This window comes from Chrysemys picta, chromosome 2, assembly GCF_011386835.1.
Source record: "Chrysemys picta bellii isolate R12L10 chromosome 2, ASM1138683v2, whole genome shotgun sequence".
Lineage (NCBI taxonomy): Eukaryota > Metazoa > Chordata > Testudines > Emydidae > Chrysemys > Chrysemys picta.
In genome coordinates this window covers 121,208,983-121,234,122 of record NC_088792.1, presented here as the reverse complement: position 1 = coordinate 121,234,122, position 25,140 = coordinate 121,208,983, and the positions used below count along the sequence as shown (strand labels likewise).

The window sequence follows — 25,140 nt, the reverse complement described above, 5'->3', positions numbered from 1 at the left end:
ATAATGGTTACTATACAATAAGTATCAACCTTTCTTTAGGAAGATAACTGAAAAGTACAAATGCAAAACAAGAATAAAAGCAATTATTTAAATTGAGGTTTCCTGCTTGCTGATTTATATAATGACTAAATTGATGTGTGATGGGGGCGCCTGCCCCGCACTGGGCTCTAAGGGGTTAATAGAGCCCTAGGGAGGCTGTGCAGAGGCAGCCAGTCAGGGTCCAGCAGGCCCTTTTAAGAAGAGCTGCAGGGCAGAGCAGCTTCAGTAGCTGCCTGGAGCTCAAGGAGGGAAGATCAGGCTCTTAGCAGGAGGAAGGATTGCCAGCACCCTGGACAGAGCAGTGCTGCTAGCAGCGACTGGGGGGAGCTAAAGACTGCCCGTGGGTGGCTGCAGGGATTCACAGGCTGAGACTCTGAGGCAAGAGCGAAGAGGGTGCTGGGGAGCCTGGGGGACGTGGCCCAGGGAAATGAACTGAAGAGTCGGAAGGAACATAGCAAGTAGTGGCCATCTACAGGGTCCCTGGGCCAGGACCCGGAGTAGTGGGTGGGCTCGGTTCCTCCTCCGCCCCGCCACTGATGAAGTGGCCAGACAATTGGCTGCAGTTACCACTGAGGGAAATGGCTGAACAGCGGACTGCAGTTCCCCCGGAAGGGGGGAGAACAGCGTGACACAGCCGGAAGGTCCTAGGAATCACGTGGGTCGTGGAGCAGAAGTGATGACAGCAAGACACCACCAGAAGAGAGTGCACTGGCTAGCAGAGCTAATTCCTGGGATAGCCAGCAGGAGGCACTGCAGTGGTGAGTGGCACCCTGTCACATGATGATTTACATTAATCTACTTTGGCACACAGCAACATCTTTAATGTTTTTGAAAGATGTGTTTTTTGCCTTCAACTCCTTTTTAAATTTTGCATGTGAAAAAAATGGATTGTCATGTTCCAGCATGTGACCCACCTGTTCATGTAGCAGTCAGTGAAAACTTTTAGTGGATTTTTCAGATATGAGGCCTAATCCAAAGCTTGCTGAAATAAGGCCATATCTACATTAGCAAGAATAGAGCGGCGCAGCTGTGCCACCGTTAGATCGCTTGTGTAGCTGCTCCATGCCGACAGAAGAGAGCTCTCCCGTCGACATAATAACTAAACAATAAAACCACCTCCATGAGCAGCGGTAGCTATGTCAGCAGAGAAGAGCTCTCCTGCCGACATAGCGCTGTGCAAACTGCCACTTATGCCAGCAAAATTTACGTTGCTGGGGGCGGGGGGGTTTCACACCCTGAGTGACATAAGTTTTGCTGACATAAGTGTTGGTATAGACATGGCCTAAGATGGAGTCTTTCAATTAGTCAGCCTTTGGGTCAGGCCCACACTGAAGTTAGTTGGTGGGCTTGAGGTTGCCCATTATATAGAGCAGTGGTTCTTGACCCATGGGCTGCATGCGCCCCAAATAGCACACAGCTGTGGCCCAGCCATGTGTTAAAAACAAATCAAAATTTGCTCTCTGGTCTGGTAGGGGGCATGGGCTGGCTGAGGGGGAGACAGCATCAGGCAGCCTTGCTGGAGCACTCCTGCCAGCAGCAGGCCAGTGAGTGCCACAGGGGCGGCAGGGTGTGGGAGAGTAAGTCTTTGGGGAGGTTTGTGGGGGAGGGAGGTCTGGGCAGAATAGGCACATGAACTAGGGATTTGCTGGGGTGCTGCAGCACCTCCAGTTTTTATGTGGGGCTCCGCTCCTGGCCCCGTGCCTGGGGTCAAGGCTGCTGGCCCTGTGCCCAGGGCTCTGCTCCTGGCTTTGTAGCAGGGGTCCTGGCCCAGGGCGGCCTGGCCTGGAGCTCTGCTCCTTGCCCCACTCTGTGGAGGGGTCTCTGGCCGAGGGGCGCTGGACATAGGGGTGTGTGTGTGTGGAGTTTTAGCAGGTGGTTCTCAACCTGCGGCCCACAATGATAAATAGGTTGAGGACCGTGGATACAGAGAATTGGATGTGACAGTACAAACAGATCACACATTTCATTGTTCAAATTATCAGTGAAGACATTTTGGATGAAGCAAGTCAGAATTCATAAGCATCTTTGTGACTCAACAGATTACAGAACAAACAACCTGCTGATGTTTGGTGTACATCTGAAGGTAAACATTTAAGACATTTTGAGTAACATTGCATAAATAGAAATTAAATGTGTGTAGCTTGCTGTAGCAACATTTGGAAGAGCAATTTCACGGTTTGAGGAATTCCTGAGCAGCTTGAATTTTAACTAATTGCAAATTGTGGATTGCTGGTTTTAGAACTGGCTCATATCTCAGGGCTAACATCTCAAATGAAAGAGGTTTGCTGGTGACTGTGTTGTGTTGGCCTGTGGACTTATGTTTTGAATATGCTGCTCATCCTACAGATCAAGGTGTTTATCAAAGCTTGCTAAAACTCTTTACTCTGCAGGATTCAGAAAATCTGGATTCTCACATCCTGTCCCTGTAGCTAAAACCTTGTCCGCATTCTGGTCATCTTCCATCTTGGCAGCCATACCATCCCTTCTTCCTCAGCCTTGTTGATAGCTATTTCACTCCCTTCAAGTCTTTTCAAAGTGTAGCTGCTAAAATCTTCCTCTTGCATTTACCAAAAAGTGTCATTCACTTCTTGAGTACCTCCATTGGCTCCATAACATGAAGTTTAAATTTCTCATTCTTGTGATCAGTGCCATGCTCAGTTCCACCCCTGCCTACATCTTGGACCTTGCTTCATATTGTATTTTCCCCAGCCCCACTTGCTCCAATAACAAAGAAAGCCTTGATGACCCTTCTGTGTCTTTCCACTGTGCATAAGGTACAGGACGGAGAATATTACAAAAAATATTATGCCATTACATAAATCAGTGGTGGTCTCATCTGGAATATTTTTTGCAGTACTACTCACTCCATCTCAAAAAATATTGCAGAACTAGAGTGAGTTAAGAGAGGGGATGACAAGAATAACTAGAGGCATGTAAAAGGTCCTATAAAAAGTAGGATTGTTTATTTTAAAAAGATGAATAAAGGGACACATGATAAAAGTATTTAAAATAAGAAATGTATACAGAAGCTAGATTAGAACCTTCAGTTTTTCTGGTTTCATAATGTATGTGGAAAGGGGACATTTGGTGAAATTTAAAAGGTGGCAAATTCCAAATTGATAAAATCAAATACTTTGACACAGAACACGTATTTAGACAGTGGAACTCTTTGCCACAAGACGTCTTTGAGACTAAGAATTTAGCAAGTTTTTTTTAATTGTTACTTTATATGGAGAACTGACTTTGGAAAGCATATCAAACCTCATGCTTTAGGGCTTAAGCTGATCTCTATTAGAGATCTGGATGAGCTCTAATGTGGAAGGCATATTATCCCACATCCACCTAATAACATCTAGCTCTCGTAGGGTACTTTTCATCAGTAGATCTGAAAAGTGCTTTAAAAAAGAGGTTAGTCCTATTTTATAGATGGGGAAGCTAGGGCACAGAGCTGAAGTTGAGACAGCAGGCCAGTGCCAGATCCAGGAAGAGGGCACAGATCTCCTGAGTCCCAGTTCAGTACTCTAGCCACAACACTACATTGTCTTGCAAGGCTTCTTGCACCTTCCTCTTAAGCATCTGGAAATGGCCACAGTTGGAGACAAAATACTGGACCAAGTGGACTTGCAGGTCTGATCTTACGTTCCTGTTTTTTTTTTTTTGTAACCTTTCATGTTGCTGCCTTGAAGTGGAACTTGTTCGTAGTTCACCAAGCCGCCTCTGTCCTCATTTAGATTGTTTTGAAAGATATTCTTCTGAAAAGCCTACAATGAGCTATGATGGGAAAAGGAGTAGTTTTTTTTGAAAGGTGACTATAATAGGACCACAAAGTGTACATAATTGTAAATAGCTGAGTTAACTTATTCTCCCCCCCCCCTTTGTTTTACTACCTTCCCCTCTCCGTTGTTGTACTTACTTGTCCTTTTGGACTATAATAAAATTGTAAACTCCTTGGTCAGAGTATGTCTTTAGTTTTATAAACCCACAAAAGGGCAGGCAGCAGGCTTGTATTTCGCATGTGTATTTGTAATCCACAGTTTAAAAACATGATAGTATCAATTTTCTTCTTGATGTGCAGTTTTTTTAATGCAATAGAAAATGTTCTCTTTGGTGGCTTTGAGCTATTAATTTAACTAGTCACAGTGAACTAACAAAAGGTGTCTGCAGTAAAATGTTTGCTATTTTAGAAGTGTAACTTCTCAGATTTAAAATGCGTGAACCAATTTAGAAATGAAGCATGTAGGGCTGAATTGTCATGGCTCTTATTCAGCTACACAATTGAAATAAGCTCAGCCAAGTAAAGGCTCAGATTAGCTCCTGATACTTTCTGCAATCAAGCAGCCTAGGGTTATGGAGGAGTCTTGACTCTAGCCATAACTATTTGTTGTCCACAGTAGCTGGCTGGATGCACTTGGGGAAATAAACTGCTCCATGAAAAGGGGTGAAGTTGTTTAATCCACCCAGACAGGAGGGATTCATTTAAATAACCAATTTTTTATCATGATTTAAATCAGCAAGCAGGAAACCTTGATTTAAATAATCAATTTTAATCTTGTTTTGCATTTGTACTTTTCAGTGATTTTCCTAAAGAAAGATTGATTCTCATTGATAGGTATGATTTGGTACTACTTTTGACTCTCCGGGAGGGCACACAATAGCTATATACGTTTATTTAAGCAGTTGTACAGCTTAACATACATTTACTGAGGTTCTTAACATCTGCTTTTTTATTATGTTAGAAAATGGTGAATGATTTATTTCTTGCTTGATTAATTTTTTTACTTGTTTGATTTCCATCCAGTTTGATACGGACTAGCTAAATTGCACAAGCAGCGTTGTAAAATGTTTTAGTTAAATAGACATATCTTCAGTGTGCTGGATACTTGTAAGTTTGTCAGTTTGAAATGCAAAACATGTTCTTATTAAACAAGGAAATATTATCTGTAGTGAGTTGAACTAATTTTTGGTCACCATGTCCTTGAAGATTTTTAAAACAGGTAAATCTAATGCTCTTGCACCTCATTTTTATTTGTGGATTGGAAGTGAGAAAACACACTTTTCTGCTTTTTCAGCTCCCCATCAGTCTGTTAGCTTTCAGTGAACTAGTCATTGAACTGAACTAGTTGAATAAACTGAAATGAAGAAAATACTGTCTCCTTACCTGCAGAAGAAACTATTGTCAAACACTGGTATTTTACTTCAGCAAACTCTAGTTACACGTTTTTAACCAGGTCAGTGGTTTGACTTTCTTTAAAACTTCAGCCACAAACATGAACTGTTTGAATACTTATTTAATTTAAATAGGTTAAGGCCTAAGCTTTTAATTAAGCTGTCATGATTTCAAAATGATTTATTTTTAAACAGAAAAGTTTAATTTTAAGTGATTTTTAAAAAATAAATTGGTTTTTGTCCAGCAAAACAAGGGAGACTAGGGGAAGAATTGTGACTTGTTCTCCATTGTGTTTCTGGGTGGTGCATATGTGTCTCACCTGTTACTCAGGCCATAATGTAATTTACAATATAGCCCTCAATGATTGAACAATTATATTAAAATATTGAGGGGAAAATGAATAAGGAATTTCTGTAAATGAAAACACGTTGAAATTAGAGGTCCTGAAGCACAATTTAGAAAGTTTAAGTGCAAGTTTTTTGTGTCTTATCAGTAGTGATATAGCAGCATGAAATGGGAATCAGATAATTAATAAAATTATTCCATTAGATCCAAAACACAGAACTATTACAACAGAACAGTTATAATTTTTGGAAACTTTATTTCAGTTAAGTTTTTGGTGATAATAGATTTGGTTTTGAGTGTTGTGCTTGACTTTACTAAATAGTGTACTGTGCTTTTCTAACCATACTGCTAAAATTTATTTTCTAGTAGTCTTTTCTGTGACAAATGCATTGCAGCAAACAATATTATAAGTCACTGGAAGAAGACAAATTTAATTTATATTGATTTAGGTGAAACCAGTTGCCCTCTGCCAACAGAATCTAGTTATAAATATTTCAGATTAAATTCATTCCTCTGATCTGACTAATGGCTCAGTAGAGCTTGTTAAATTTAATATTTCCTATAGAAACATCATGTAGCAGGATGAGGGTCTTTTGATTGCATGCCCAGGGAAAATGGCTACTGTCTTTCTATTGAGTATCTGAAAAAATACATTTGACTGGGTGCATGTTTTCTCACTATGTTTAACGATATTAACAGATGGTTTTAGGCAGCTTAGGCTCACTGAGATCTCAAAAGATGGAATTATATGAATACGTTATTACAAACAGCATTAATGAGTTCATTAAAACTATGCTTCTGTAGGAAAAAATGAGCCTTTGCTTTTTTGCATACGTTTGTTTTGTTACTATTAATACTGTCAAGGCTAATTCCCCACTCTGGCATTTCGAGTGCAGAAGGTGGGGGCCCACAAGGATTCTAAAAATTAATACTGGCCACTCTAGGCTTGTATTAAACACCCAAGGTTACAGCTTTTCTCTAACTTTGGATTGGTAGATGCTGCCCCCACCCAAGTGCAGAACCCCTTTGAGAGCCCAGGAAGGTGCAGTTGGGAATTCCTTCCTGTGGGGTACCCTCAAGCCCTTTCACCCCCCCCTCCTTCAGGGAAGAGCTGAGGGAGAAGGAGGGGAAAAAACCCAAAAGAAATCAACTGTTGCCACCAGCTAATTAAACAACATGTGCACAAACCTTTTAAGACACAAAAATCCAATTCTGTTCTTAAAAAAGGTAAATTTTATTGAAAGAAAGAAAGAAAATATATCTGGGAACTCAGGGTATTGCTAGATTTTAAAAGAGCAACTAAAGAATTAAGCACCAAGAATAGCTTTCTTGAGGTCCAGCTTAAAGGTTACAAGCAAAACAAAAGCACCTGGGGTTAGCACAGCGGAATCCACAAGCCATAACGAAATAAAAGGAATAAAGCTAATCACGTCTTCCTACACATTTCTTGATCTACTTACATATCTGGGGTTTTAAATGAGTAGTTTCTAGGTATGATATTGCTGATTTTTTTCATACCTGGCCCAAGCTTCTTACATCATAACTGCTGTCCTGTTTGCCTCTCCCAGGAGAACGACAGACAGACAAAAGGGGAGTCTTTCAATTTTAAAAAGTTCTAGCCTTCCCACTGGCTCTTTTTGCCAGGTGCCCACTCACTTCCTTTGCACTACCTATGCATAGAATTGAGACTTTTAAACCGTTTGCAGGTAGAGCAGTTAGAGAACAGCTACTAACAGGGATTTTATAGCTACTGGCAGGCTGGGTGTCCATAAAAAGAAGCCCTCCTTCCTTCCCCCTCCTTCCCCATTTATCACAAATACACAGATGGTTTATTTTCTTATTCAGTAAGGGCTACGTTTTGTCACCCTTACTCATTATTAGGGCTGTGGATTTGTCTTGGCATTATTTTTATCAGTCATGGAGCAGTCACAGAAGTTTTGTGATTTTTGATTAAAAAAAATATGCTGAGATAAATGAGGAGGAGGAGGGGGCGCCAGAGAAATGCTGGAGAGTGAGTCTGTCCTGCACTCTACCCCGCAGCTGTTGCGTCTACAGTTTCTGCCCCATGAAGATGGATGTAGCTCCTTATTCTAGACATTGCAACTTGGTACATCTGGTTGCAGTGTTGCCAGGGTCGGTGCAAGGATATTTTGCGCCCTAGACGAAACTTCCATCTTGCGTCCCCCCTTGCACATTGGTTTATTGAGGGGCAAATCCCAACGAGCCTTTATAGACCCCAGGGGCCAGCCGTGCCCAGGGGCTGCTCCCCAGACCAGGTTCCTCCCTCCCCGCCCGCTGAACTCCCGCCTCGCCTAGGGTTACCATATTTCAACAATCAAAAAAGAGGATGGGGGGAGAGCCCCGCCCCATCCACTCCCTCCCACTTCCCACCGCCTGACTGTCCCCCTCAGAACCTCCAACCCCCCCCGCTCCTTGTCCCCTGACTGCCCCAATCTTATCCACACCCCTGCCCCCAGACAGACCCCCGGGACTCCCACGCCCCATCCAACCACTCCCCGCCCCCTGACAGGACCCCCAGAACTCCTGACCCATCCAACCCTCCCCCCTGCTCCCTGACTGCCCCCCGGGACTCCCCTTACCATGCCCATGCCGGTCAGACGCTGGCTCCACGTGGAGGCAAAACACACTGCTGGGCTGCCGCAGAACCTGAGCGCGGTGAGGGGGGAGCCGGGGCTCGCCGCCCTTGCAAGCCGACGCTCTGGCTCTCCAGTGCCTCCGCTTTTTGGTGCCCCCAGCCACTTGGCGCCCTAGGCTACCGCCTAGTTCGCCTAGTGGTTGCACCGGCCTGAGTGTTGCCCAGGTTTGGGCTGGCTGCCCCAATGAGGGCTGGATAGGCCAAACCTGAGCAGCACTGCAACCCCCATGCCCTACGTTGCAATTCTCAGAGTCAGTAGCTGGGCCCAGCCCCCTAGGACAAGTGTCGCTGCTGGGGTGAGTTTATTAAAATCATGGACACAAAGACGACATAGACACAGACAAGTCATGAACAAACAGGAAAATGACAGTCTCAATGACATTTCTCACTGACAAACCTACAGCCTTATTCATTGTCTGAGAAATACCTTACTCTCCAAATAGTCCTGTTGATTTAATGGGGCAACTTTCAGGTTAAAGTAGTACTCAGTGATAATAAGGATGGCAGAATCTGGCCTCAAATCTTTAGCTGTAGATCTGTTCCACCTCTATAAACTATAACGAGAATAAACAGCACTTAATTGTTTTTGAATGTAGAATAAATGATCAAATACGCAGCTAATTAACATTTAACTTTTGTTAATATAAGTTCTTTGAGGATTTCAGCAGCTGGTTATAGGGAGCAAATTTTGGTCTGTTTTTTTCATGCCAAAGACCAAGCTGTATTTAGTGATCAAAATTATTTTATGGTCAGTTTTCTCTCAAAGGATTATTAGACTTTTCTTTGTATAGCTGTGATAAATGAAGGGGGGTAGCTCCCTTTTAAGGACAGCCAGTTAGCTATAAAGTCCCTCTTGGTGGCTGTTCTCTGCTTGCTTTATCTGTAAAGGGTTAACAAAGTTCCCCAGGTAAAGGAAAAGGAGTGGGCACCTGACGAAAAGAGCCAATGGGAAGCTAGAACTTTTTAAAATGGGAAAAAACTTCCCCTTTGTCTGTCCTTCTCTGGAGAAGGAGACACTGAACAGCAATGCTATAAGCAGGAATGCTGTGTAAGGCTTGAACCAGGTATAAAAATTCATCTTCCATACCTAGAAGAAATTATTGGACAGGAAATGTTTAAATAGACGCAATCATGTTTATTTCTTTATTTTGGCTTGTGGATCTCCTCTGTGCTAACCCCAGATGCTTTTGTTTGCTTGTAACCTTTAAGCTGAACCCCCCCAATGGAAGTTATTTGGGGTGCTTAATTTTTTGGAATTGCAGCAAATCTTTTAAAATCTAGCAAAAGCCTACGTTCCAGATGTATTTTCTTCCTTTTTGTTGTTAATAAAATTTACCTTTTTTAAGAACAGGATTGGATTTTTGGTGCATATGCTGTTTGATTAGCTGGTGACAACAGCTAATTTCCTTTGTTTTCTTTCTCAGCTCTTCCCCGGAGGAGGGTGAAAGGGTTGAGAGTACCCCACAGGGAGGAATTCCCAAGTGCTCCTTCCTGAGTCCAAGGGTTTTTTTTTTTTTTTTTTTTTTTTTTTTTTTGCATTTGGGTGGTGGCAGCGTTTCCCAAACCAAGGTCAGAGAAAATCTGTAACCTTGGGAGTTTAATACAAGCCTGGAGAGTGGCAAGTATTAATTTTTAGAATCCTTGCGGGCCCCCACCTTCTGCACTTGAAAGTGTCAGAGCGGGGATTCAGCCTTGACAATAACGCAGAATGAATACAATATAACTTCTGTTTTGTAGCAGTGTAAAAACTGAATGCATGTAGTAAGTGAAACAGTAAATCCTCCTAATGAAAGATCTTGGTTAAAGAACGGGGGGATGTGAGTTTGTCATATATGTTAGTACTCTTCTGTGGATCCGCAGCTGCTTCACAAAGGTAAGTATTGCCCAAAGTTTGCAAATGTTTGAAATAGAGTAAATACAACACAGTGCATGGTTTCTCTCAGGATGCTCCTTTGTAAGCAAAGATTTGCATAATACTTCAGTATTGAATAGATGTCACATTGGAGAATTTTAAAAATACATTCTTTGCTTGAGATCAGACCCCATACAATTTTATTTTTAACTACCAATCTTTCATCAGCATGAGTCTATGAAAATGGTCATTGGGTTGGGCTAGAGAGAGAGATTCTTTGGATTTGGAGAGGTGGTTAACAGGTGGTTGGTCATAGCCCTAGCCTGAGGGTTAGGTATATTTGTATTGTCACTTGTTTGTCAGGATCAGGATTGATGAAGTCAAGGGGAATTTAGGATGTTTTCTTACAGATAGTTGCTCTCTGGGACAATTAGATTCCTAGTGTGTGGTCACTTGCTTGACCTACGATCTTTATGCACCATAGGTTGCAAGGAATGAGTTGTTTAGCCACAAACATATTTAATTATCTGGACATGCGCATATGTGCAATAGGGAATTATTCTTGATTGACCTCTGCGCATTCCCATTCTTGGAATGTGTTGATGGTGCAATTTGGACCAGTGTCACTTGCAAGTAGCACTTTCTATTGTAGCACTCTCGTATCCTCTGCCCTGCCATCCACAGCTCTGACCATTCAGAGGGTCAGGGCATAATGTGTTTTTTGTTTTTTACAGGACTAATTCAGCTTCAGGGTGTGAAAATGCAGTTAACCATAGCCTACTGTATTATGTAAACTTCTGATCATTGCTTGTGTTAAATGTACAGATAAGTAGTGTTATTTTTATGGACCTTCAGATAAATGATATTGGATATCATATTCTTGCTACAGTGTATGCAGTAAAAGGTTTTTATAGACTTGAATGTCAAACATTGTGTGCTTTCTGGCTAAAGGAGTCCTCATTAGGAAAGATGAGTAAATGTTGGTCCTAGGTACTACCTGACATTTAGAGAGATATTATTTAAAGAGTGCAGTATTTGAAATTGATGTTTTGTTTCTAAATGAATGAGCTAGTCTCTCTTTAGTTACTGAGAAGCTTGTCTCAAAAGCCCACATATTAAGTCCTCTGCAAGTGTCATCTAATGTGACAGAACAGTTGATTTTATAGTGCAAACTTATTGCAGGATTGGTATTCCTTGAAATTTTTAATGAAAATGCCCTTTGTAAGCAACTTGATGTAGAAGGGGGGGAAATGCAAACCAGTATAAGAACTAGTGCTCAAGATGTACTGCGGAACTAAAATGAGTCCTTATTCCCTGTAGAAAATATCTTGAACATTTTGCTGTAGCAGGAATAAAAAAAACTTAGAGAATTCATTGAATAAAAATTTGACACAATAAGCTATATGTATGTCATGATATGTGATAGCTATAAATATTTTCTAAAACCAGGTCATATAATGATCACTTAATGCTGTCCATGCTCAATGGGGTCTCTTGCACTTCTTACAAAGAAGAATTAAAATATAAGTGCTAAGACCCTCATGTGAATGATAAGATTATGGACCGTATGACAGACTGAACATCTTTTTGTGGCTATAAAGCATCAAGATACTATTAGACAACTTGACCAAAGAAAGTCAGAAGAGAGCATTCTTCCACGGCTGCTCATAAGCAACAAGTCACATGACTCCTAATTCCTGGCAAAATCCACTGAAAGGAGGCAGACTCCCCTTATTCTCAGACTGTTGGCTCTCCAGAGCCTCAGACAGGTGTCTCATGGGAATAGTGCAAGAGGGCTTCTCAACAGAACTCAAACACCACCTGAGGATCTGCTTCACCCAAGCTCCCTTAAATAGAGGGTTGTAGAAGAATTCATTACTTATCTCAGTGAGATTTTTCAGGGGAATATTCAAGCCTATTTTCTTTCGTCAGCAGAAAAAAAAATCTGGTAGTACTAAGGCAATACTTAGCCTCAGGGCTTGTACTCTAGATATGTCAAATTCAAAACTGATAGTTTCTTTTAATCCCCAGGGATTTCTTATCTTGACAAATCAGAAAGGGCACATTCATATTCTTGTAGAGAAAGCTGAGGGTTTCCTTTATGGATCATACTCTTCCATTTGGCCTTTTGTGTATTGCACACTTGTTCACAACGATCACTTGTAGCCTTGAGAGAAACGGCATTCACACTTTTTCTGAACAACATCTTCATCAAAGTGTCCCCACTAATGAAGGTGAACAAAGATACTTAGTGTACAGCGATCACCTTCTTCCAAGAATACTGCTTCTCCATAAACAGTATTCTTCTCCGAGATTATCAATAAGATTGTCTCCCCTCTAATCTGTGCTGTGTATCAGAAAAGTCACAACAAATCCACTGGAAACAATTGTTGAATTGACTTTGACTACATAGAACCACAGAGGAAGCTCATTTCTTTTGTTCAGGCACAAGAACTTTGACCAGTCAGTTATTTCTATGGTCATAATAGGAGCTTACCTAGGTAGCCCTGCTTTGACCTTCTAGTGAAGCCCACAAACTTTAGGGGAGCTTTGGCAAATGTATTTCACTTCCCTTCCTTCCTTACTCCTCTTCCCTCCTCCCCAAGCAGTGCAGATCTCAGTGGAAGAGAACTTTGAAGCAGTTAGTTCTGCAGGTGAGTGATCAGCGAAGATTACTCATGTTGTGCATGGGTGGGCTTTTATTGGCATTTCTAAGGAGGGTGACCACTTCATTGAAAGTGAAGAAACTGGGCTTCCACAACCACTCAGCTGTCCCTAGAAAGGGAGGATCAGTGGTTATCAGAGCCATAGAAAAATGTAAGACTTATTGTTAAGCAGATAAGACCCTACCCAGTGTCTCAGGAGGGTTTCTATTGACAGTCTTGCCATGTAATATTAGCTATATAAGTATCCTCTGTCACTTGGTTATAATTTAGTTGTGTGTGTTCGTTACATTTCACTTTTTATTAGCACCTCTAAATGAGGTCTCCATAAGTCTTGAGTTTAGTACACAGTAAAAATTCCTTACCCTACTTAATTAGAATTTCTTTAATTAAAAGTCTCCAGTTCTTGAAAACTTAAAATTTTATTTGCCCTTGATTTGGAGGATGGCACTTACCTTAGGGTTACTTTCTCCTAAATGGATTCTGCCTTCAATTTTATGTTTCTCTAAAACAAAAGGGGATGTATCTGACTTCAAGGTTTCAAGAAGGGAAAAAGATGCTTGACTAAAATACTTCCCTCGATCATTTGTTCTTTCCCATCACACAGCTGTGCTTTCTGAAGTAACAGGATATTGGGAGCAGATTTAATCTGTTCCTGCAGAACTTTTCTTCTTCTAATGATGCTATTCTACATGTGGTATAATTGTGATTCTATTCATTATTTACTCTGGAAATTATACTTTGTTTACTGCTTAGTAATATTTCAATGTCAGCCTTCTCCAGCTCTGTCCTTTTTCTGTCATGATTTTCATAACCAATCCAGGATTCAGTGGTACCCAGTATTCTTGCAAACAATCCTTCTAGTTTTTATACCACAACAGAATTCACTGTATCTGATGCTAACATGTATTTAATTATATACATTACACCAACATAAAATATTTCCAACTTTAGTATTTTTTTTTTGTTTATTCTGTATTTTGATTTGTGGTTCAGTTTAACTGACCTTGAGATGTCTTAACATTGACAACTGCTGTGGTTTTTTGTTATTTCCCTTCAACATATACAGCCCCTCCCCCCGCACCAAACAAACTTCACCAAACATCCTTCCAACTTCAGTAAATTAGACCCATCATAGTAACTACCCCAGCCTGCCTTCAAACAAATGAGGATTGTATTTTCCTATCCCATTACTTTAATCCCCAACAGCTGGGGAGATGTTACGCCTCTGCATTGTAGAAAAAAATATCTCCTTCCCACCTTGAGTGCTGTTAAGCATTTTACAGTTGGAATGAGCTAGGAGGGATTTAACTCTGTTTTAGAGACATTCCTTCCTTTTTTTTCCTTCATACCAAAGAGCCTGTCCTCATGACAGAGCATCTCTTACAAGTAATAAACTACTTATTGTAATCCCATATTACAAATTTTTGTATTTAAAATGCTTCTTACCTTTCACACACGATTGCAGATGAACATTTTCCCCTGACTCATATTCCATGGCTAACTTCTAGAGTGTTGACGACACACTTCCACAACTAGGAAACCAGTCTTTATAGACTCTCGTTCTCTTCACAGCGTACATGGAGATCCATCAACACTGAATAAGAAACCCAATAGTGGTAACAAAATTGAAATTGTATCCCATACTATTGTGAACAACATTGCTGCCAACCCCAATAAAAGTGTTTTTCAAATAGTTTGAAAAACACAACTGTGACTTCTTCCTCTTCTCTCCCCCCCCCCCGTCTGCATGCATTTGTAGTAGCATTTAAGTTATTAGTGGAGATAGAATAATGTTAATATATAATTATTTGGAGTGAAATGTGGGATTCCTTTTATTCTGAGACTTGTAATTAATTCCGTATCCTATTCAGGGTTATACTGAATATAGTTATGTTTGTATTCATATGTGAAATGCCTTGGGATACAAAGTTAAAGCCAAGCGTATAAATCCAATTTGTACTGTATCTAGGAGAAGTCAGTAATGTCATCTCTCACATCTTTATATACGACTATTTGCTTCTCAAAATAGACATATGTTGGAAAATAGTGCCAAAACATATTTAGTTATCTAAGTAAATATATGCTGGCCTGTGCTTTAGGGTATGCAGATGACTCATAAGTCCTGCAATTTAATAGAGAAAAGTTTTCAGCATAGTTTTGAGTTCAGTTTATCTCAGACACTTTCAGCTCTGTATTAAGACATTGACTATAATCAAATCTCATGCTCCAGGGCTTCAGCTGGTCGCTTGTAGGCTGAAGGGTTAGTAAGGATCATCTCTCTCTCCTTTCTCCCCCCTCCCTCCCCCAACCCCCCAGGACGTGCAATTGGCCAGATACATTCTGAGGTATCTTTTCCCCTTCCTCTGAAGCATCAGAGATGGACCACTGGACAGGGTGGACCACTACACCTCTGGGGTGGTGTAGTGAATCCTCTTTCTCAGATAGGTGGGTGGCATGTCTTGCTTACATACTGGTTCCCAGATTTGGGGTCTCGAAAGAATTTCCTCCTCAGGTCAGATTGGCAGGGACCTTGTGTTTTTAAACTTCTTTTGCAGCCTAGGGTGTGGCTTGCCTGCTAGGATCATCTGGCCATATCCCACTGTAATGTGGTGCTCATCTCTTGAGCCCTTCCTAGCAGCTGGGTGTGGTACTGCAGACCATTTCTTTCCCCTGGTGTCCCCTGTAGACTGCCAGGTGTTCAGTGACTTAGTCCTCCGGCCAAGTCTTAAAGTCCAAATGAACCCCTTCTGGGGTAGGAAAGAGTCTAGCAAATAAAATTGTGTCTTTGCCTTCGCTATGGTCTTCTGCCTTGGTTCTCGACCCTATAAATTCAGCCCTTTTTTTCAGGCTCCCAAACATGCAGTGCCCCTCTTGGGATTTATGCCACTTTACCTGGGACCAGTACAGGAACCTGATCCCACCCAGGGACCCTATACATAGCAGCCACGTACTGCTTGCTTCAGTTCTCTGCTGCTATTTCCCTGGGCCTCTTCCTACCAGGCTCTTTTATCACTAGCCCCATCCCAGGGCCAGTGTCCCCTGGTTCTTCTCCCTCTGCAATCCCAGTGTGAGTTCAGCCAGCCTTAAACTCTAGCTACTTATCTGGCTTGTTTGGACAGGATGGAGTACCCTTCTTCTCTTCTCTGATCCCAGCCAGGAACTGACCTGCTAAGACCCTGCAGTGCCTTTTATCTGAGCCTGCTGGACTCTTATGGGCTGTTGCTAGTTCTTCTAGACCTTGAAGCACCAGGTCTCTCTAGCTTCCAAGATAGGGTTGCCACCTTTCTAATTCCAGAAAACCGAAAAACCTTGCTCTGCCTCCACTCCCTCCTCCCTCCGTTGCTTGCTCTCTCCCACCCTCGCTCACGTGCTCCTTTTCACTGCAAGGCCCAAACAGGCATATTTATTGTTTTGACAGATGTATTATGCTAAGTTCACGTTTTAGTTGTTACAGGACCCTAGAGCTGGCAGCAAAATAGTCAAAAAGGGTAATTTTTAAAAAAAATGAAATTTTACAAAGGTTTTCATGATTCTTTCCTTCCCCCCTCCCATTTTTCGTAACCAGCTCCATGTTTTTTGTTCACTAAAGTTATTGTAATTTTATGTGTGGAATTAGGACCACATATTATCACAGCTGCAAATGGGTCCATTAATGGCCCACTCCTGAAGCCCAAATACAAGTCCAGAGAGCACAACCACAGAAATGCATAACTGTCCAAATACATATATAAATAAATCTGTAGAAACTAACTCCCACACCTGGATGCAGAAACACACGTGTATTCATGTGTACACATCTAGCATGCAGATACACATATACTTACACATTATTTATTATTACAATTGTTGTTTAGTGCCTAGAGACCCCAACTAAGATCAGGGCTCCAGGGTGGTAGGTGCTGGACATACACATAGAAAGAGAGTCTGCCACAAAGAGTTTATAATGTAGCTAGACAAAGGTGGGGAGAAATGTATAATACATTGGCTGTTCTGCAATTACTAGTCAACAACATTCACTTTTTAAGAAAGAATGCATTTATTTTGGAGTTCCTTTCTCTTTTAAAAACTTGTTATGAAATGAATACACCTATATTTTATGTCATCAATTTTTTTGTGCGCAAGCCAGCAAAAGAAATAAGTCAGAATTAGGCTGCAAATTTTATTCACACAGGTATACACACATGTGGGAATACGTGCACCTCCCTACACACACTCTTACACACATACAGTAGATGCATGCACACAGTTGCCTACACAGAGACACTTTTTCAGACACTTTTCCAGGGGCTGCCTAAATCACCCAGCCAGGAAGGGAGGAGGGTGGGCTGGAGGGGATAAATGGGGGAGGGGGAAGGAGAGAGGATGGGGAGGGAAAGAGGCTAAGGACAAGAGCAGGGTGGGGGCGAGAGGGAGTAGTGAAGGAGAGAGGAGGAGGTGTGGGGGGGTATGTGGGTGGATGGGGAAGCAGAAGGCTGCAGATGCATGAGGCTGTGGGAGCCACAGGGGTGTATAGGGATATAATGGGAGTGCAGCAGTGTATGGAGGTGAATGGTGTGTGTGTGTGTGTGGGGGGTTGGGATGGGGAGGGATGCAGGGATGGAGGTGCGGGGGGCTGGGACGGGAAGGGATGCAATGACGGGATGGGAATGCGGGGGGCTGGGATGGAGAGGGATGCAATGACGGGGGATGGGAGTGGGGGGTTGGGACTGGGGAGATGCAGTGACTGGGATGGGGGTGTGGGGGGTTGGGACTGGGAGGGATGCAATGACGGGGATGGGAGTGTGGGGGGTTGGGACTGGGGAGATGCAGTGACTGGGATGGGGGTGTGGGGGGTTGGGACTGGGAGGGATGCAATGACGGGGATGGGAGTGCGGGGGGCTAGGATGGGGAGGGATGGAATCACGGGGATGGGAGTGTAGGGGGTTGGGATGGGGGGGAGATGCAGTGACTGGGATGAGGGTGCAGGGGGTTGGGACGAAGGGATGCAATGACAGTGGGGTGGGACAGGGAGGAATGCAGTGAAGGTATGGGGGTGCAGCCCCATTCCCAGCACTCTGAGACGGGGATACACATACCTCCAACTCCTGGGTTCTGGCAATGGGGCAATAGACCATGGTTTGCTGCAGGGCATGTGCTGCAGCTCGAGCCCAGCCACGTGAGGAGAAGAGGGCCGGCCGGGCAACAGTGGGAGAGGTGCGTGCCATGCGACCCCTCTCAACAGCCGCCTGCTGAGGGCTCAAGTGGTGCTAGTTCCTCCCCTGACCTAGCCAGTGGGAGCTGCACCTGAGGGTGGGGGGCGGGGCAGCACGCGGACCGCTCCCCTGGCAGCCCTAAGGATAGGAGCTGGACACACCGGCTGCTTCGTGACCCGGGAGCCACGTGGCTTGCGGTGTGGTGGCTAGCAGGGAGCCTGTCATCCCCGCACGAACCGGACATTTAACAGTCCAGTCAGTGGTGCTGACTGGAGCTGCCAGGATCCCTTTTGGACCAAAACCGGACACCTGATCACCCTATTCCAAGGTGGCTGCTCCAGCGAGGCCTCTCTAGGCAGGCCTGCAGGGCACAGTTTTGCTGCTTTTCTCCCACTTTGCTGCTTCCTGAGGCTGGTTGTAGTAGAGCAAGAGGGCCTCCAGCAGGGGCCATGAAGGCCTGGTACACTCTGCCACACTCACGGTATCAATTCCCTGCTGTTGCAAATACCTTGGGCATTTGGTGGCACCCTGGTCTTTCCTGTCATGTGCACATGGTATGCAACAGTTTAGTCCCCAGAGGACTGAAATACTTTAATCTAACTAAAGTCACTGAGGTGAAATATAGATGAAATTGAATGGCTTTTGGTATACAAGAGGATAGACTAGATGAGCTCATGATCCACTTGGCTTTACCCCATGAAATGTATGAAAAAATCTATATTTATTTTATTATTTGCCAATAAAATAGGGTGACAACACATAGATAATTAAAGTGGAAAGTTTCTAGAATATGTTGTAATTTGCATCTGTCCAGTTTATCTTCTGAGACTGAATACCTTCTCCCTCCTCCCTGTTAACCATTGTCATGTATATCAAGTTGATTGTTGTTCACAAAATGTGAACCCCACCTTCCTTCAACAAAAATCAGTTTACCTCTAGTATATCTAACTTGCATTTTAGTCTGTGGTTCTGTTTTGAATTAACCAATTTGTCATCTGCTTAAAAAAAAAAAAAGTTGGTTTTAGATTTTAGAATCTGTATGCTTTTATTAGTGATTCTTAGGATACAAAATCCAGTTGCTTCTGTAGGGACAAGGAGCACGACTCCCAGGATATAGTTGTTGTGTCCTTCAGGTGGGATTTCAGCCTGCTGTACCTGTTTCCATTGTGGCACTCCGTAGGTGTTCCAGAAGAGAACTAGGTCCACAGGGAACTTGATTCTGATCACTCTGAGCTAGCCAAAATATACAAGCCTGGTGAATCTGGTTGTGGAACTTCAGTTCTGGCTTCTTGTGACAAAAGATCTCCTGACACAGGTCCCTATCACCTGTGACAATATATCTAATTTCAGGTATAGGGCATGGCTATTTGGAGAGCAAACTTCAGAAATAAAGGCCTTTGCATAAGGTCACTTCAAGGTTGTTCTCTTGGAATCAGTCTACTTTGGTGCAGCATTCAAGGGTTTGGGAAAGTGTCAGTTCTTGGTGTGATGTTCACTCTATAGTTTATACCCTTCCTGATATTCTCGAACTTTTTCGGGGTAGTCTGCCTCATAGGGATGAATGCCAGCTCACTGATTGTCCAATTACCAGTAACTGTGACCTCACAGGCCCACTTAGATAATGTGGCGTTGGGGGCATGTTCCGGTTAAATCTGGGTTCTGTGGGGAATCTGAGGCTGGTTTTCAGTTCACCTGCCCCCCTATGAGAATTGAACTCAGCTCTGAATGCTGTCACCAAATCACTATTCAAGCCATTATGAAGAACTCTCTGGCTTTTATCACTTAAGGTCCTGTTATTACTCGCAGCATGTTCATCCAAGTGAACTGGTAAGTTTAAAGTAATTTTCTTGAAGGGATGGAAGTGATTCATTTGGATGGAAATTAGAATTAAAAATGCACAAAAACATAATTCTAATATTGTTCATTAGTTAAAACTAAAGGTGCTGGATACATAAGAAGAAAGTGTATCAAATGTTTTTATTTAAAACTCATTTATTAAACAAAGGAAGTATTATCTTAGTGAATTGAACTTATTGTTTCTGGTCATGTCCTTCAAGATTTTACAGCAAGTAGAGCTCTTCCTCTCACACCTAGTGTTTATTCATAGAAAGAGGAAAAGAAGCTCTCCTGATTTTTTGTCTAATTGATTTTTCAACATTGAACTAGTCATTGAATTGAACTAGTTGAATAAACTGAAATGAAGATATCCTCATCTGCGGGTGCAGAGAAGGATACTGCTGTCAAAAGTTGGTTTAGCACTTAGTCTGATTCCAGGTGTTTAGCCAGTGACTTGTACCAGTTCTATTTTTTGACTTTTTTAAAAAAGGCTTTAACATTGGTTGTCATAATTTCAAATTTAACTTTAAATTGATTTAGTTTTGAAAAGAAAAATATATTTCATTTAAAGTTTAAAAAAAACTTAATTTGATTTTTCTGTAATCAAGTCTATTTTTATCCATGCTAGTGCTCAAGACATTGCTGTGTTTTTTGCGAAAGGCTTCCTGTTTTGTTCCATTTGAACCAAAATATAACTGTCCCTCTTTGTCCTAATCCTAAGGAACAGTAAGGAATGTTTGAATGTGATCAGTCTTAAGAATCATCTCTGTCTCAGAAGCTCAGATGCTTTTCATTCTGCATGAAGGTTCTAAGAAAGGACAAACAGCACGCAGGTCTACCCAGTATAATTGGATAACACATCCTCTCATGGAGGCGTATTTCTGTAAGAAGTGTCAGAAGCATTCAAGTCTGTCTTTATGGAATTATTGGATTTATCATGGGAAGAGTGCATACGCAGCTCTGCTGGCAATTTGTAAAGCAACCATTGCATCATGTCACATTTTTCAAATACTGTATTAGAGTGGATGTATAGCTTCAGTAGATGCAGCATTCAGAGGGAGAATACTGCAGGCCACCGTGGGTTGCTGGTGCCTCCGTTAGGGGTCTGGAGTATGCTTTGGAAGGTCCCAAGTGTCAGAATTAGCATAGACGATCAAAAAGAAAATGGGGAATTTTCCTTGTTTGATCACTTTCTTTCTTCAGGACATTCGTGTCAGTTCATACTCTACTCTCTTCAGGCTAACATCACTCCATATAGTTTGTCTAAGATTAAATTTTTTTTTTTTTTACTTTAAAAGTTAGCAATTTATCATAGAACTGTTCATAGAGGTGTTACCTGAGCTTATTGAGTGATGACCTCACCAAAAAGGTTTTATGTACTGTCTCCATCTGCTGCAAGTATCTGAACTTGGCAGAAGATCTTGAAAGAATATTATTCAGGCAAAGAAAATTTTCTATTAAGATTCTTCTGTTCAGGTTCAGTGTAGTATTCTGACTGAAATTTCTGTGGAACTGTGAAATGAATGGAGCTATGTAGGACTTTGACTGGAATATTGAAGTTGTTAATAAATATTTAATACAAACACGTGTTCACTTACTTTATTATGCTCCTGCAAAAGTTAGTTTGCTGCAGTGCAGTTAGTTCTGTTGTGTGGGGAAGTGGAGGGGGAAAGAAGGGGTTGATAGTGGGGAGAAGGTGAGAGAGCATAAGTCCTTCTGTTACTGGAGGGAAGGTTTGACAGCCAGAAGGATTTGTTTTTGCTAGACTGGAGTAGGATGGAAGCACAGACCCCACACACCCAAAAGTATTTTCTTATAGCTGGGCAATGTTCTGCAGTTCGTTTTTTTTTTTTTTTAAACAGTAAGTAGAGATGGTTTGTAGCTTTCTTAATCCCTCTTTCTTTTGTTTTCACTACTGTGGTGAAATAAGACCTATTTTGATGCAAGGCTAATGGGTCCAAAATTGAGCCTGATCTAAGAGTAGTTTTTAAAAAATGTGTATCTGGTCTTGTGAGAGGTGGGGAAAGTTCCTCAAAATGTAATTTAGCTCCAGTCTTGATTACTTAAATATTTTTGCTTGGCAAATTGCCAACATCAAGATTTTGATTGAGTACATGCACATCTCTGCAAATGGCCTGTCAAGGCTGTATCCCCACTTTGAACTTTAGGGTACAAATGTAGGGGCCTGCATGAAAACTTCTAAGCTTAACTATCAGCTTAGGTCTGGTCTGCTGCCACCATCCCAATGGATTCCCTCCCCTGGGAAGCCTTGAGAAACCTTTCACCAATTCCCTGGTGAATACAGATCCAAACCCCTTGGATCTAAAACAAGGAAAAAAATCAATCAGGTTCTTAAAAAGAAGGTTTTTAATTAAAGAAAAAGGTAAAAATCATCTCTGTAAAATCAGTATGGAAAATAACTTTACAGGGTAATCAAACTTAAAGAGCTCAGAGGACTCCCCTCTAGTCTTAGGTTCAAAGTACAGCAAACAAAGATAAACACTCTAGTAAAAGGTACATTTACAAGTTGAGAAAACAAAGTAAAACTAAGACGCCTTGCCTGGCTATTTACTTACAAGTTTGAAATAGGAGAGACTTGTTTAGAAAGATGTGGAGAACCTGGATTGATGTCTGGTCCCTCTCAGTCCCAAGAGCGAACGAACAACCCAAACAAAGAGCACAAACAAAAGCCTTCCCCCCCCCCCCCCCCCCCGAAGATTTGAAAGTATCTTGTCCCCTTATTGGTCCTTTGGGTCAGATGCCAGCCAGGTTACCTGAGCTTCTTAACCCTTTACAGGGAAAAGGATTTTGGAGTCTCTGGCCAGGAGGGATTTTATAGTACTGTACACAGGACAGCTGTTACCCTTCCCTTTATAGTTATGACATGGCCTTTTTTCTATTCGTGAGATATAGTGGTTGATTAAAATACACAAGTTCTGAATAGACAGAATGGAAAGATGGCAGGACTTGTGAATGTGTTGGCAAACCAAAACAATGCAGATCAGTCTAGAATTATACAACAACTTTAACAGGGACACTGTAAGTATTATTGGCCTGTCAAGTGACTTTGAATGGCTTATTTTTAGTACACCAGCTCCAATTACTACATATGAAGTTTAAAAATAAGTCAATCTTTAATCTTTTATGAGAAGAGGGTGTGAGTTCAGAAGTGAAGAGGGAGCACCAAACTGCTTTTTTAATATTCAGTTTTGAATTTGTTTCCAGAAATTTTTAACAAATGACTCCATGTGACTCAGTGCAATAGTGTGTTGGCTAATAAAATTGAAGGTCTAGCCCCAGGTGTATTTCAAAACTTGCTAGTAATTTTCAAGTTAAAATGTTGACTAACCTGCCATCCTAACAATTAATTTCTTTTTGTTATAGATAACTACTCTTATTAACCATAAGGATAAACCAAAGCGGTCAGACAAGACGCTGCAAGCAATTCAGCGGGTGGGCCAAGCTGTTAACCTAGCAGTTGGAAGATTTGTTACAGTAGGAGAAGCCATAGCCAATGAAAATCGAGAATTGAAAGAGGAAATGAGTATTGCTTGCATTGAGGCAAAGCGAGCAGGTATGTGATTGTTTAAGAAATCTGCCATTTATTTTGCTATGCTACACCTGACATTGAAAACAAATGGAATCTACTGCTTTCATCTATTGCAGCCATTAAACATGATTTTTGGAGTTGTTAAAGACTTTTTTAGTGATAACCCTTGCCTACATTCAATACCTGATTGGTACCAGTGCTCTCACACTCCACCTGCTGTCCAAACTTCCACCATTATGTCTAAAGTTGGCAGATGATGGCATTCTTGTGTCGTGCTTTATTGTGTGGATCACTTTGCCACAAGAAGTTTTACTTTTCCCTTTTTTAATTTAAAAAAAAACAACAACAACCCAGCAACCCACCCGACAACAAACCCTAAAGTTGTTCTTACAAGTACTTTCAGGATGACCAATGGTGAAGCTACGTATTTTACCATTCCTTGCAGTAATTTTCCCTATTTCAAAATTGGAGCACCTGTATTTGTAGTTTTGATGAGGGAATCTTTAAATTTAAGGAAATATAAATCAGTGAATTAAATTACTGCTTATTTTAAAGAAACATAATTGATTTATATCTGGTTGAGTCTTCACAAAACTAACTTGAAAATGTGTGCTATTGCAATTTGTAATACATTTCAATGTAAAATCACACTGTAAATACTGTTTTTTAAATTCTTATTTTAAAGGCCTCATTTGTAGGGTATTTTTATTTTAGTTTTACACAGCCACTGTAAGCAAAGAACAAAACCACAAGAAAATATTAAACTTGTCTTTTTTTATAGCTTTTTTCATCCAACCAAAGGAGCAAAATTTGTCACTGTAAACTATTTCAATGTTAACACTGAAATGTTGTGTAGAGCTTCAAAACCTTAAGAAAATCCAAATATGTGAAAACCATTTAATGCAACATGAAGCATTACTCCAATCAATGATTTAAAACAAAAAATTGCAGGCAGTTACCACTGATTTGTCGTCATTGACATTCACTTTCAAGACCTTCAGAATTAAAATACTTGAAGGCAAGTTAACTTGAAAGCACTGTTTATTTCCATTCCATATAGTCTTTGAGTAATTGTCCATATGGATTCCACTCCTTGTGCTCTTGCCCCTGATGTGCACATGATTACTGGCTAAAAGAATTGCCCATTGGGGCTACGAAGGACAGAGCAGGCCCAGCAGGCCATCAGTTCCTCCATACCACCTGGCAGTGAGATGGACCCCTGGCACACTGAGCGTTGTTAATTAGTTTGGTTAAGTAGGTTAGTCACCCGCTGGTGCAAAAAAAAATAGAAATTTTTTTCTTAGATAAATGTTTAGGATAGAGCACCTACACTTTGTTACAGGTGGCTAGCATCATGGCACAAGCAAAAACAATAGATTTAAGGCTTGTCTCTCATGCAGAGCTTTGATGCCTGTTAACAACAGGCACTCTGATGTCTTCTCTGCCTTGGAGAAGGACACATTCTGTAGCAATGTTCTATTTGTTGCTCTTTGTCCAAGTTCACTCAGAGCAAGGAAAGCCTGCCTGAAACTGTTTCCCAAAAGATCGATGCAAGCTGCCTCAGACTACCGAGAGGAAGGCTATAGGCATGCCTCAGCCATTCAATCATTCCTTCTCTGTTAATGTCTTTGGGAAGCTGGATTCCACCCCGATATTCGAGCCATGTTTTATCAAAGGCCCCATTCATCTGCTATTGCATCAGCATTGGTATCTTCAGACAGAAAGGAGCACTTCTCCGGAGATGAGCCAAGCTTGGGTCATCCGTGCCCAGCAAGTTGAGACACCAAATCATCAGACTCATGATTTGTCTTGAGAGCATTCTTCTGAGGGCCTGAAG

The 25,140-nt window shown here is 41.7% G+C and overlaps 1 protein-coding gene across 5 annotated transcripts in view; it reads left to right on the top strand.

The window, feature by feature from the left end:
• The window catches only part of CTNNAL1 (catenin alpha like 1), a 144,014-nt gene that overhangs the window by 8,424 nt on the left and 110,450 nt on the right, over positions 1-25,140 (top strand). For all 5 annotated transcript variants that reach the window (XM_065584130.1, XM_065584127.1, XM_065584128.1 and 2 more), the window contains exon 2: positions 23,138-23,327. In XM_065584130.1, coding sequence (XP_065440202.1) covers positions 23,138-23,327 — 190 coding nt within the window. The remainder of the gene's footprint in view (positions 1-23,137; positions 23,328-25,140) is intronic.